This window comes from Esox lucius, chromosome 1, assembly GCF_011004845.1.
Source record: "Esox lucius isolate fEsoLuc1 chromosome 1, fEsoLuc1.pri, whole genome shotgun sequence".
Lineage (NCBI taxonomy): Eukaryota > Metazoa > Chordata > Actinopteri > Esociformes > Esocidae > Esox > Esox lucius.
This window is the reverse complement of record NC_047569.1, coordinates 20540576-20554674: the sequence shown is the minus strand read 5'-3', so window position 1 is coordinate 20554674 and position 14099 is coordinate 20540576. Positions and strand designations below refer to the sequence as shown.

Genomic DNA, 14099 nt, shown 5'->3' with positions numbered 1-14099 from the left:
ACGTGTCCACGTAGCCCAATATGGGTTTCCAGTCTCTCTAAGAGAAGGGGGTGATCAATAGTGTCAAAGGCAGCACTAAGATCAAGAAGCAACAGAACGGATGCCAAACCTTTGTCTGAGGCCATTAGAAGGTCATTTGTTACCTTCTTGAGTGCAGTGTCAGTGCTATGATGGAGTCTGAAACTGGACTGGAGTATTTCATATATTTTATATTTCTTCAGGAAGGCATTCAGTTGTTGGGAAACACATTTTTCTAAGATGTATGAGAGGAACGGGAGGTTTGATATTGGCCTATAATTGTTTAATATATCTGGATCCAGATTAGTTTTTTTCAGAGGGTGCTTTATTTCCACTATTTTTAGTGAGTTTGGTACACATCCAGAAAATAGGTAGCAATTAATTACGTTCAATATTGGCTCCTTAAGTAGTTGTGTTGGAATCGGCTCTAGTTGACAATTTGTAGGTTTAGAACTCATCACTAATTTAGTGAACGTGTCGAGCGATATAGGGCCAGAAAATTCAAATGTCCCCATTGACATCAGGTCAGAGAAGTTCTGGGTATTCTCAGGACAACTGAGATTTTGAGGTCTATACCTATTTAAGGAGGAGTCAGTTATTTGTTTTATAATTGTGATTATCTTTTCATCAAAAAAGTTTATGTATTCATTATTGCTGAAGTGAAGACCCACTTTACTTGTTGAGCATTGCTTTTTTATTAACTTTTCAACTGTATCAAAGAGACATTTGAGATTTTTTTTTGTTCACCTCAAATAGGTTGGAGAAATAAGCTGATCAAGCTGATGTGAGTGCTTTTCGGTATTGTAACGTACTGTCTTCCAGGCTAGTGTAAATTCAACACTACTGTTGTTTGCTCCTTGGGGTTTGAGGACAGGTGTTTTGTAAAACTGCTGATGTAAAAAAGGGGTTTATAAATACATTTGATTGATTGATTGAAATAGTTTCAACTTGGTGAAGCGCCACTTTTGCTCCAATTTTCTGGAGGCTTGCTGGAGTGCTCTAGTGTTGTCTGTGTACCAGGCACCAAGTTTCTTGTTGCATATTTCTTTTGTTTTTAGGGGTGCAACCATGTCTAAAGTCATTCGCAGTGTTGAGTTTAGAACCTCAATTAGATTGTTTCCTCCGTTATCGATGAGTGAGCCTGGAAGAATATCAAGAAATGTATTTTGTAGTCCGAGAATTTATATCACAGCTTTTAAAAGTCATAGTTTGTGGTGCAAGTGGGTTTCTTGTTCTTCTTGAAAGTGATGCGTTTGTCTTATCAATTCAAAACAAAGAGCTGAAGCTAAATATACAAGGATGCAGTGAGAGGTTCAAACTTGTTTTATACATGAAGCATGTTACGCTAGCTAAACAATTTAATAATTATGGAAGAAAATAGGGTTTAGATCAGAAGAAAGCAAACCAGCAAACCAGATGTTGTGGGAAAACACTGCTTAATATCGGAGCAGCTGCCTATCCTTGATGGAAGGAAGTCAAAAAACACAAGGGTTTAAACAGGGATGTGTATATATCAATGTTTTGAAAGCCTGCAGGACTTGCAGAAGTTGTTTTGCATTTATGTCTCTTCTTCCGCCCCCATCCGAGTCATCCCCTACTGTCCTGACTCTGTACTCTTCAAGTACCGATTGTTTAAGCCATGGCCACTGGGCTGCCAGGCACTTGAACTCACATTGCAAATGAGCAAGAGTTTCCCTGTTGGCCAAACCTCACAGGGCTTTTGCAGAATCAGGCAAACCTGATGAAGAAACTTCAAGAAAGCTTCTAGGATCAAGGAGAGCCATGTCGGCATAGAGGGAACCATGGGTTAAAAAGCATCTATGGATGCTCTCTGTGACTGTGTCCATGATCTGGTTATGGACTTTCATTCATAGACACGGTTTGCATCTGTAAAGCTCTCATCACTCGTCATTTCACTGTCCATCATCTTCTTTTTTCTTTTCCTTTTCTCTGGAAGTTTGTCCTCCAATTCAAGCAAATAGTCCTCTTGAGACATGAATTTTGCATTTGCCCACTGAACAAGAGTATCAGCAGCTATCTAAACTGACTCAAAATCTCTTGTCATGTTCTTTAGAGTATCTTGAGTGGTCAGAACCATTTGATGAGCAGATAATATGTCTATTTCCTGTGTCTGCACGTATTTTGAGGGTGATATTGTGACTTAAAAACCCCTAAGGAAAAGCTGGGCAGTCAAATACATGCAAAAAATGACATTTCTTTTAATTTATTATGAAGTTATGAACTTTGCCCATTGCCACTGTAGTTAAAGCTGCACTAGGTATGATTATTTCAGTGTAAAAACAGTTACAGCATTTTGCAAATACTCACCAGACAGAAAGCGGTTCCTCACTAATCCCCGATTGAGAATGAAGTATAATAATACGAAAAGTAGAATTACCTGTTGCAAAAGAAGTGCTAACTCAGATTTCGAAGTTACTGTTAGCCTTGCTAACGTTAGCTTAGGGTTCCTGGTTGCTAGCTATAGAGAGCTAGTTTGTCTTCTTTAATTTCTTTGCAGTTTTTGTCATGTATACTGTAGTAGACAAGAGAGGAATTGCCAGTTTGTCATCCTGTCATCCTCTAGCTATGATTATATTTTCTTACAGTAAGTGAACTTCACTGCATATGGCATAATTATTGCTGGAACAGAATTAGATGGAAAGTAGTGGCGGGCTCCAAAAATGACAATTCACTGGCACTGAAATGTCTGTGTTGCTAAACAACTTTTAAAGGGCCTCATTAGCAAACACAACATGTTTATAGGGGACCTATCAGCATTAGTTTTTTTCCTGAACAAATCCTACGTGCATTTTTAACTGGAGAGCCGTAGTTTTCCCAAACGGGAGACTTGAATGATACAGGAGGGTCCTCAAGCTCTGGCTTGTGGTTTGTGTTTGCCATATTTATTTACAAGGTTGCATTACATGTGCTAGGCTATAGTTTCTAAGTTACAGCTCCAAGATCTGTCTCCTGAGGGAACCTCTGAGTTTAGAATGTTAGTTCCACACACAAAAAAGTAACATGTGTGGATAAAACTTGGCTATACTCATTCACAACACATGCCGAACCAAACGCCCTGTACAGTACGGTATATATATGTGTACCGTTACAGCCCTACTTGACACACAATGCTGTTTTCAACTTTTCCTGACCTTCCGGTGTGCTGAGGACATCTGTGTAGACTGTTCTGTCTTTTCTCTGGACCCAAAGATCCTCTTCAAGGCAACATCCTTGGCCCACCACCTTGTTTCTCCAATAGAGGCGGAGCTTGTGTTGACTGTTCTGGCTTCCATGGTCCCATACATTCATCCTGTGATATGACTCACGAAAGAAGAAAGCAATTCATTAACAAGAATAGGGACCCACTGGAAATGGCCACTTCCTCTGGTTGTGTTAGCCAGAGCTAAGTTTAGCACATGTACATAACACCACACATGCACTTGGTTTGGTGCCTTAGAAGACAGGAGTGTGGAGAAACCTCTGTATTGGCCTTGCATGTTTGATGCAGTTACTGTTCTCCAAAAAAGAAAATCAAGATTCCTGAACAAAATATTGGCCAATAGATGCTTTACACTTTTTTATGCACGGAGTGAGATGTTTCTTCATACACAAATCATATTTCCCAAGAAGAATGGTTAGCTCTAAAAAGTTGCCATGATCAATGCTATTGTCCTCCAGAGTGTAAGCTGCTTCAGATTGTGCCCTTCTGTAGATAAGTCTTCTCTTGCCAGTGAACTTTACTACATCCACTACACGTTCCAACACCTGCCGTCACTTCCGTACTTGGTCTCTGTGGGCCATTATTTGGGGACCATGCAGCAGGCTGGCTATATCTGCTTACAAAGTATGCTTCAGCACAAACCCTATGTTACTCCTTTCATACTCCTCTACTCTTTGATTGACATGCTTCCAGTCCTGCATTCCACTTATGAGGGGACTACTTTAATCTGGCTTGGCAAATGCTAAACAAACTACAATATAATGTATGATTCTCCTCAGAGTATGCTGACATTTCCTATTGGTGCAATCTTTGCAACTTAACACTCTGGATGCAACAACAACCTGAATATATTTAACTGCGTCCCTGCCTGGCTACTTACCAGTACCACTTGCCCATATGAAAGTCCCTCTGCTGTCTGTTCCTCATCACTGCGGATGTTGCTCAGGCACAACGGCCACTTGGCTAAATTTGAAAGATAATGTTACACACTGTATTCAAAATAATATGAACGAGATAGCAACAAAAAGCAAGCTGTTGGTGAAAACAAATAATCCTCTCACCATTATGATTATCATTTAAAAACATAGTCTGATCTCCTGTCATTCTTTAGGAAATAGATAATGGCAGATTCATGTAGTTTGTCTTTTGATTTTAAATCTGAATACGTTCTTTATCGATCGAGATCAAAGCAAGGGCTGACAGTCAGGCCTTCGCCATCCTTACCTACACTCACTGCAAAAAGCTAGCCAGCTAGCCTGGCTCATATGTGAGAAAACAAGATAAGGCTAGCTGATGGCTCTGAATTAGTGACGTATACTTAGGCCCTCTAGAGCAGTGGTTCCCAACCAGGGGTACTAGGACCCCTGGTGGTACTTGGCCTCTCCACAGGGGGTACTTGAAAACACTCACGACAGCATTGGCTTACTAGTGAAATTAACATGAGGGGGTACTTCAAAATCTTTTTAGGTTACAGTAACTGAAAAAGGTTGGGAGCCACTGCTCTAGAGGGCCTCGAGTTGTCATACAATTGTTCCACCTATTACAAGACAATTTGGGATTGATTGATTCTACTGTCATTCCAAAATGTTGCTCTAGTCAATTAGACTGGCATTCAGCTTTATTCAAAGCCTGAGGGCTTAGCCAATGAGCGTTGAGCATAGCTAGATAAGTGCTACCACGATACTACCAAAGAAAAGTTCTGACAAGATATTTATTTTCTCTTGGATATTAACCCTTCTTTTTCCAACACAAACTGAAGAAATTCAGTAGGAAGTTCATTACAATGAAGACAATGAAGACAACATAAAACATGGTCTTATAATTATTCTATAAGCATCCTTTGTTTTTGTTAACGATTAATTATTTGTTTTGGATTTTAATAAACTGTAAGCACATATTTGCTAACTGTGATTTTTATTTGACACTGGAATTATATATTTGTGACTCGTAGTATTTGTGACTTTCAACTTACAAGTTTGCAACATTTTGATAGAAATCTATCTCCATAATAGGTGCTGTGGCAGCGTAGATAATGCCGGGGAAGGGATCGGAAGGAAAGTCCACAAACCATATTCTGAATTCCGATTGGGCGATATCCAACGCATGCGCACCATCGGAACGCGCCAATGCACTGGAACTTACCGAGCGTATTGATATCTCCTTTTTATATTTTCTCTACCATGACCTGTTTTACGGAAGCAGTTCGTTATTGTCGGTTGTTGTCCTCCTTTTTATCAACTCATTCTATGAATCCTCCAGGCCACGCTTAGCACTGTTGCGCGCTTTTTGGTTTAATTTAGAAGTAGTCAATAACTACCTTGTGTATAGTATTTTTTTTTACTAAGAAAATACCTCTGAGGAATACTAACTTATTTTGAAATTGAATACACGTTTATGCACAATGCCTAATTTTTGCGCGGCTCCAAATTGCACCAGGAAGAGCACTCAATCCGATTTGGCTTTTTTCAGATTTCCACGAGATCCTGAAAGGTATGACGAAATCTGACCACCACAGTATAAACGCTTGCATTCTCTAGAAGTAATGAGTTATTTTTGAAACTCCTGTGTCGAACTACGACAGTATGTGTTTAATAGTAAGCTAGACATCATAGCTAGCTTACAGGAGCATGTGGAAATGGCTATCGTTAGACAGCTTGCTAGCGGGCTCAGTTGCGATTTGCCTGATTAATCAGATTGTGATACACCGTTTAATTCCGTCTATTTTGCAAATATACAATTTACTACTATACTATTAATATACTATTACTACACTATTATGTACATTTTCTTTCCGTCTGGAGGTCACTGGTTCCACAGTTCTTAAATTACCCAGACATTCAATGTTCTACCTATGTACAGTATTACTTTTCTTTGAACATTTTAAATGTTAATCCACGTTTCTAAAAATAGTAAAATAAAGAAAACGATATGTATATTTGATTTGCAACACCCATTTCACTAATTCTTTTGACACAAATTGCAGTCGTCTCACAATATTCAGTCATTACCAACACTGAAAATAATAAACTATCGTTTTTGGTTTTACTTCTGAAGTTGTACAAGGACTGGAAAGTAGCGGTGGGAAACAAGGATATGACGTAAAGAGTGTTTATATTATGTGATAACCTTTAACAAAAGTGCTTTAAATATGTCAAAATTAGGCTGTGTTTTCTGCATTTCTAATTAGTGAATCATTCTAACACATCTAATTATTGAAAACTCATGTAGATTTTCCTCCATTTAAAATAATGCATCTTGTGTTGTGGTTGGAATTTATGAAACCATATGTTATATGATCATATTAATCAAATATACTATAGCTTGGTAGTTCAGTCACAAAATCATGCTTTTATGTAACGTGTTTGCATTAAAAGGAAATACCTTAGATCAATAATGCTTAACACTAATTTATATACAGTTAGGTCTGGAAATAAATGGACACTGACAAATAATGAAAGGAAATATTTGAGTAAAAAGGCCATGCATTTGCAAAGAGAAAGCGGTGAAAGAAGAAAAAGAAAAGCAAAACCTCAAAAACCACAAGAACATAAACACATACACAGTTCCTGTCCGGAAATAATTGGACACTGACACAAGTTCTGTTATTTTGTCTGTTTACCAAAATATATTCAAGTTACTGTCATATAATGAATATAGGCTTAATGTGTTTCTCTCATCTTTAATTTGAGGGTATTCACATCCAAATTGGAGGAAGGGTTTAGGAACTACAGCTCTTTAATATGTACCCCCCCCTTTTTTAAGGGACCAAAATTAATTGACTCAAAAGCTGTTTTATGGACAGGTGTGGGCCATTCCTTTGTTATTTCTTCATCACTTAAGCAGGTGTTAGGTCTGAAGTTGATTCCAGATGTGGCATTTCGATTTGGAAGCTGTTGCTGTGAACACACAGCATGCGGTCAAAGGAGTTCTCAACGCAAGTGGAACAGGCAAAAAAAAAATCATAGAGATAGCAGGAACATTAGGAGTGGCCAAATCAACAGTTTGGTACATTCTGAGGAAAAAAGAACACACTGGTGAGCTCTGCAACACAAAAAGGCCTGGACGTCCATGGAAGGTAACAGTGGTGGATGATCGTAGGATACTTAGCATGGTAATGAAAACCCCTTCACAACATCCAGCCAAGTGAAGAACACTCTCCAGGAGGTAGGCATATCATTATCCAAGTCTACCATTAAGACAAGACTTTACAAGATCATATACAGAGGGTTCACCACAAGGTGCGAACAATTCATAAGCCTCAAGAATAAATAGGCCAGATTAGACTTTGCCAAAAAAACATCTAAAAAGGCTAGTTCAGTTCTGGAACAACATTTCTTGGACAGATGAAACAAAGATCAACCTGTACCAGAATGATGGGGAGAAAAAAAGTATGGAGAAGGCTTGGAACAGCTCATGATCTGAAGCATACCACATCATCTGTAAAACACTGTGCAGGCAGTGTGATGGCATGGGCATGCATGGCTTCCAAATGCTCTGGGTCACTAGTGCTTACTGACGATGTGACAGAAGACAGAATGAATTCTGAAGTGTATGGGGATATATTGTCTACTCAGATTCAGCCAAATTCAGCTAAGTTTATTTGATGGTGCTTCACTTCACAGATGGACAATGACCCAAAACATACTGGCCCTCATTTATCATTCTTGCGTAGAAACGGGCGTATATGTTGGCGTAAGATTTTGCTTACACTCCTCTCACCGCCTGATTTATGAAGCTGTGCGTACCTTTAAAATCCAGGTGTACGCAATACCTGCCCTTGATAAATGCCGCGGCTGAAAACGTCCGTCATTAGAATAACACACCCCTATTTATTCAAGTCTCTGCTTCCCCCACGCCCTCATTTTACGCCATGGACACACGGAAGACGGCAAAAAAGAGAAACTTCTCTGACGTGGAGATTGAGACGATCACCAGGGAGGTAGAAAGAAATAAAATTGTTTCATTTGGCAGTTTAAAAAGCGGAATAAAAGATGATGATGTGATGTGGAGTACCATTCATTCACATTAATAATTGCATGACAATTTGTGATATTCGTCTTATTATTTTATGATATTTATTATTAATGACGTTTATTGTTATTTAGAAGAAGAATGTCGTTATTATTATTATTTCTATTATTATTATTATTATTTAAAAGAAGAAGAATGTAATTTTTATTATTTTGTCAGTCTGAATTATATTTTGGTCATTAAAAGCCTTTTATTACTGAACCCAGTCCGTGCGCAACTGCCGGGCCTAACCATGATACGTCATGTAAAGCCCACAGGCTCGCATCTGAAGGAATACATATAAATCAAATGCTTTGGTAAAGTCACACAAATTAAACATTGAAGTCCATGTTGCACAAAAATAAACACTGAAGTTTTTTTTACAGTGGGTCATAATATATCATATCTTTTAGTTAGTCAGTGCGTTAGGATTTTTTTTTCTGCGCATTTCTGCACTAACTCAAAACGTGCGTACACCACCTCCTGAGCTGGCAGAGGATTTGAGAGTGCCGTACGCCAACGTCCATATTGATAAATCTCAAAGTCACAGTGGTTTTGGGTGTACGCTGGAAATTTGGTGTACGCACTTTTGATAAATGAGGGCCACTGTGAATGCAACGCAGGAGTTCTTTAAGACAAAGAAGTGGAATATTCTGCAATGGCAGAGTCAATCACATGATCTCAACCCAATTGAGCTTGCATTTCACTTGCTGAAGACAACTTAAGGCAGAAAGACCCAAAAACAAACAACAACTGAAGACAGCTGCAGTAAAGGCCTGGCAAAGCATCACAAATGGGAAAGTACAGCGTTTGGTGATGTCCATGTATTCCAGACTTCAAGCAGTCGTTGCCTGCAAAGGATTCTCAATAAAGTATTAAAAGTTAACATTTTATTTATGATTGTGTTGATTTGTCCAATTGTATTTGAGCCCTTGAAATATGGGGACTGTGTATGAAAATGGTTGCAATTCCTGCATGTTTCATACAAAATTTTTGTTCTACCCCTTGAATTAAAGTTGTAAATCTGCACTTCAATTGGATCTCGGTGGTTTCATTTCAAATCCATTGTGGTGGCGTACAGAGACAGAATTATGAATATTATGTCAGTGTCCAAATATTTTTGGACCTAACTATGTGGTAGTACCAAATCCTATGAACAGATACAGATAAAGATACATAATTCCATAACCCATTGTTTATGATTCAGTTTCAAAATAAAATGTTTTATGATGTGATGGTAAGGACACCTGCAGATGAGTATTAGGGAATCGAGTTAATCAATTATTGCAGAAGCACCCTGGTATATTTTTTCTCGAAATTCAATCAACTAAATGACCAACAGCACAGATAATTTGTAGAATAAGTTCAAATAAAATTGTATTAATGTTCTAGCGGATGCACTCATGTTTCAGACAGTAATGTACTAGTAATTCTATTATGTGTCACAATCCGGTAAACTAACATCCAGCCGACGCTGTGAAATCTCAGATTAAAGATCCTACCTCTTTTAAAGATGATTAAAAACGGTTATGCTCCTTATGGGGATTTCTGAGCTTATGAAGGATCCACTACCTGATGCTTCTAGAGTGTCTCCAAGCTGTCTACAGCTCAGTGCTTACCGACTTTGGCTATTAGGAAGCAGATTCTGGCAGCATGACTAAAATGATTGAATCACTATTACACAAAGCGCTGATAGTTTTGTCCAATTCACTTTGTAGACTTTATCTTGCTGGAGCTACAGAAATATCAACATTATATCAGGATTGCCTTAATAGTATGTTTTTGAAACAGTTATTCAGTCTGGAGCTAGATTTTTTTTTAAAGGTTTCTAAATAGCTATCACTAACAAGAATGTGTGGCCTAACTAATATGTTTATGTTTTGTTCAGATGTAGGCTCTGGGTTGAGAACTGTCGCAGGGCCGATCTGGAGGCGAAAACATCTGACCAACTCAATAAACACTACAGACTGTGTGCCAAACACTTTGACCCAGCTATGGTTTGTAAAACAGTAAGTGTCAAATCACAAAGCCCCTAATTTCTAGCATGTGTCTACCTCACTGAACAATAGGTATATTTCTCATATTTATAAAGTCTTACACTATAGAGGTGTTGGGCTATTTGTTTTATAATCATGTGGTGGATTAACATGTGTTTTGCCTTTATTCTTTTTAGAGTCCTTACAGAACAGTACTAAAGGATACTGCCATTCCAACCATATTTGATTTAACAAGTCACCTCAAAAATCCTCATAGCAGACACCGCAAGCGGATCAAAGAATTGGTATAATAAATATGTTTGCAAGAATTGTATATCCTTGTGTTGCTTTAAAAAAAATTAAATTAAATTAATTTCTTTAAGTCTGGTTCAAATGTAATCAATGTAATACTCAAACTATACATTGATGTTTTGTGTTTCAACAATTTTATGTGCAGACAGAAGAAGAGCATAAGGAGAATAAAAGAGAGAAGATGTAAGTTACAATGTTTTTGTGTTGCTATATTGTTGTACTTTTGGATGTTTTTTTTCTAAAGATGTTGTTGTTTGTATTTGTCTTCTAAACATGAGCTTCTATCAAATGAAATGTGTTGGGTTTCCATGCAGTGGCGTCCTCCATTGAACAGCTCCACTCGAAGAAAGACACTGAGGCAACCGAGGGTCTAGATGTGGCGGAGGAGGAAATACAGTTGTCTCCAGAAGAGAAGGAGTTCCGAGATTACTTGAGATCTTTGTTGAAATTGTTGTCATGCTAGGAAAGCAGAATATCCATTGGAGACCCAACGTTCAAGGAAGGAGTGGAGAGAAACCCCAGTAATTTTCAGGCCTTACTGGAGTACCGCATTAATGCAGGAGATGAGGCTCTGAGGAAACGGTTTGAGGCCACTGCTGTGAATGTGGAGTACCTCTCCACAGCCCAGCAGAGCCAGCTCCTTGACATCTGTGAGGGCACAGTCAGAGAGGAAATCCTCATGGAGGTGAGGGAGAGCCGCTTCTTCTCCCTGGTCACAGGTGACCTGGTGGAGTTCGCTGGGGAGAGACACCTGCCTCTCTTCCTACGGTTTGTAGATCAATCCAATGCACTCAGGGAGGAATTCCTGGACTTTTTACCTTTTGAGGGGGATGAGGCCTCCCTGGTAGAGAGGCTTGAGGCCCAGGTGACAAACAAATGGGGTCTCAGTATGGAGGACTGTCGCGGCCAGGCCCATGTAGCCACTGGCACCTTTGCCACCAAGATGAAAGCTGTGGCAATCGGACTGATGGAGAAGTACCCTATGGCAATACACACGCCTTGTTCTACCTGTGCACTGAACATACACCTGGCCAACAGCCTTCCATTCCCCAGTGTTCAGGTTGTCATGGCAACCCTTAGAAAAATTGATGTCTTCTTTAAGCAGTCTAGTTCCTTGCAGGCTGAACTGGAGAAGACCATCTCTGTTTACCATCAGGGTAAGTGTGAAAGCAGCTGAGCTGAAGGAGGCCTGCACCTCTAATTGGACGAGCAGCACAATGTATTTGAGATGACTGTGGACTTGTTTGAGTCCCTCATACTATGTATGGACTGCATTCGGTACAATGTAGAATGTCAAGTTCACTGATGCTGTGACTGGAGATGCGTACTCAATCGCAGAGACCCTGGCTGACTTTGAGTTATTGTAACATTGGTGATCCTGAAAAATGCTCTTTCTTTTACACGAGCATTTGGCAAAACCTGCAAGGGGAGGCCCTTGATGTTTTCTTGCTGCCAACAGTCTAACAGCTGTCCTGCACTCTCTGAATGAAGTCTTTGACAACATTGAGGTCTACCATGAGTTCTGGTTCGAGGGAGGCCGTGAATCTGGCGGCTGCCATGGAGATTCCAGTGAAGGTGCCACGTCTGTTCCTCCGGAAGCACCGTGCGGCCGACGCAGGTGAGATCCTGCCAGAGACATATTTCAAGGAGTATGTGACGGTCCCAGTGGTTGCGGGGCATTATTGATGAGGTCGACGACATCTTCTCCCAGAGCAACCTCAAAGCCCTCCAAGTGCCTGTCACTGGTGCCTGCAATCATGGGCCAGATGAAGTTCAACACCTCAGAGGAGAACCATGCAGATGTGTACCGCCATGATCTCCCTAACCCAGACACTCTTCTGCCTGCGGAGTTGCATTGCTGGAGGATCAAATGGAAGCACCGGGGCAAGGAAGTGCGTCTGCCCTCCACCATCCACGAGACACTTCAGCTGTCAGACGTCAAGTTCTTCCCCAACGTCAACTGCTTCCTGAAGGTCCTGTCCACCTTGCCAGTCCTGACACTGGAGGACGGCAGCAGCTCTGAGACATCCAGAAAACGTCTGCAGACCTATCTCGCTGGGACACCTGTCAAGCAAAGGTGCAAGAGCCTGGCTGTAATTTACATTAACTCTCATGTTAAACATGACCTGGATGTCATGGTTGACAAATACTGCAGACTGTACCCAGAGGATTGGACTGAACCTGAGGCTGAGGCTGAGGCTGAGGCTGAGATCAGTGTGGTGATCTAGGATTTCAAGACAGAACTTTAGATTTTTGTCAGTATGAGGGAACACATTCAGAGGTAAATTACAGTCAAAAGACCTCTTCCTGTTGTATTATCCAGTCTTTTATAAGATATGGGACAAGTCACAATAAAGTCTGGTAGAACATGACTTGGTCCAATAGACAAGTATATTTTTTATGATAATTTTGTTAAATTGTATGATAATTTTGTCCCCCTGTACCTTAAGAATATTGCCATTAAAATTGCTTTTCTTTGATTTGCTGTATGGTTTCTTGAATGATACTATTCATTTATTGGAATAAATCATATGTCATATATTTGATTGTTATCTTTTGATTGTAAAGGTAAGTTAGTAGGGCAGTGTCACAACTCAGCAGTTAAGGTAATGCCATGTTATCCAAAACCCTGTTAATACCTGCTGAAAATATGATTAATTTGCCCCTGATCTTATGACATTCCTATTGTCATGACAGGAATAACAGAATCTGATGCTAATATTTGTGAGAATTGTATTTGGGCAGGGTTGGCCTGATTGTTTACCAAGGTAGTCAAACACCTGACCCTAAGAGACCCTTTCAAAGGGTTGAATTACATTTTCTACCCCTGAGACCCTGTATATTTGATTACCTAGCACGCCATACAAATGGACCAAGAACCTAGCTGTGCTGTTGTTTTTTTCTCTCTGACTTTCTCCAGATATTATTGTAACTTACAAAAAGATCTGACTATTCAATGTGAAAAATCAGCAACAAAGCAGAAAATCAGACAGAGCAAATACCCTTTCACAGCACCATATGTAAAGTGAGAGAAGGTTATCTTTTGGGGTGTTTATCAGAGGTAGCCCTTCACTGGTGTTAGTTGTTCCTTCCCACCCTTTGCTTAATAGTGTCATGAATATCATGCTATTGTTATGCGATTGTAGTGACTGCAATACCATGTATGTACAATAGTCTTGTGTCTAGCGAACCTGCATGAACTGGCCTGGTGGTTGCCAAACAGTGCTTTGTGTATGCAAACCCAAGGATTAAATTGGGCTGCGCATAGAGAAATGTGCTATGTGACTACAATGAGATGCCACATACTTCCCCACTACCATGGCAGGAAAACACCAGGACACAGGTGCACATAACAAATACCATGGTATATTTTTGTAAGGGATGATTTTATATAGGTTGAATGTCAGTGCTGTTATACTTCAATCAGCCATTCAACAGATATTAACAAGGATTCTTAAGCCAAAAGCATTACTTTATTACCTCTTCTGCCATGTACAGATGAGCATCAAAGGACTTAGAGGCATCAACACTGGGTATTAACTGTGTTGTGATTTCTTTCCAAC

General features: G+C 39.7%; 1 protein-coding gene across 1 annotated transcript; it reads left to right on the top strand.

Annotated features, from left to right (window-relative positions):
* The first annotated feature begins 5455 nt into the window (after window positions 1–5455).
* On the top strand, window positions 5456–13016 carry thap12b (THAP domain containing 12b). The gene is given in 11 exon segments (XM_034296531.1): window positions 5456–5728; window positions 10137–10257; window positions 10422–10529; window positions 10686–10719; window positions 10851–11827; window positions 11829–11892; window positions 11895–11973; window positions 11975–12068; window positions 12070–12204; window positions 12206–12265; window positions 12267–13016. Coding segments are annotated over 11 exon segments (2259 nt in total). The 5' UTR covers window positions 5456–5639; the 3' UTR covers window positions 12765–13016.
* Window positions 13017–14099: the final 1083 nt, after the last annotated feature.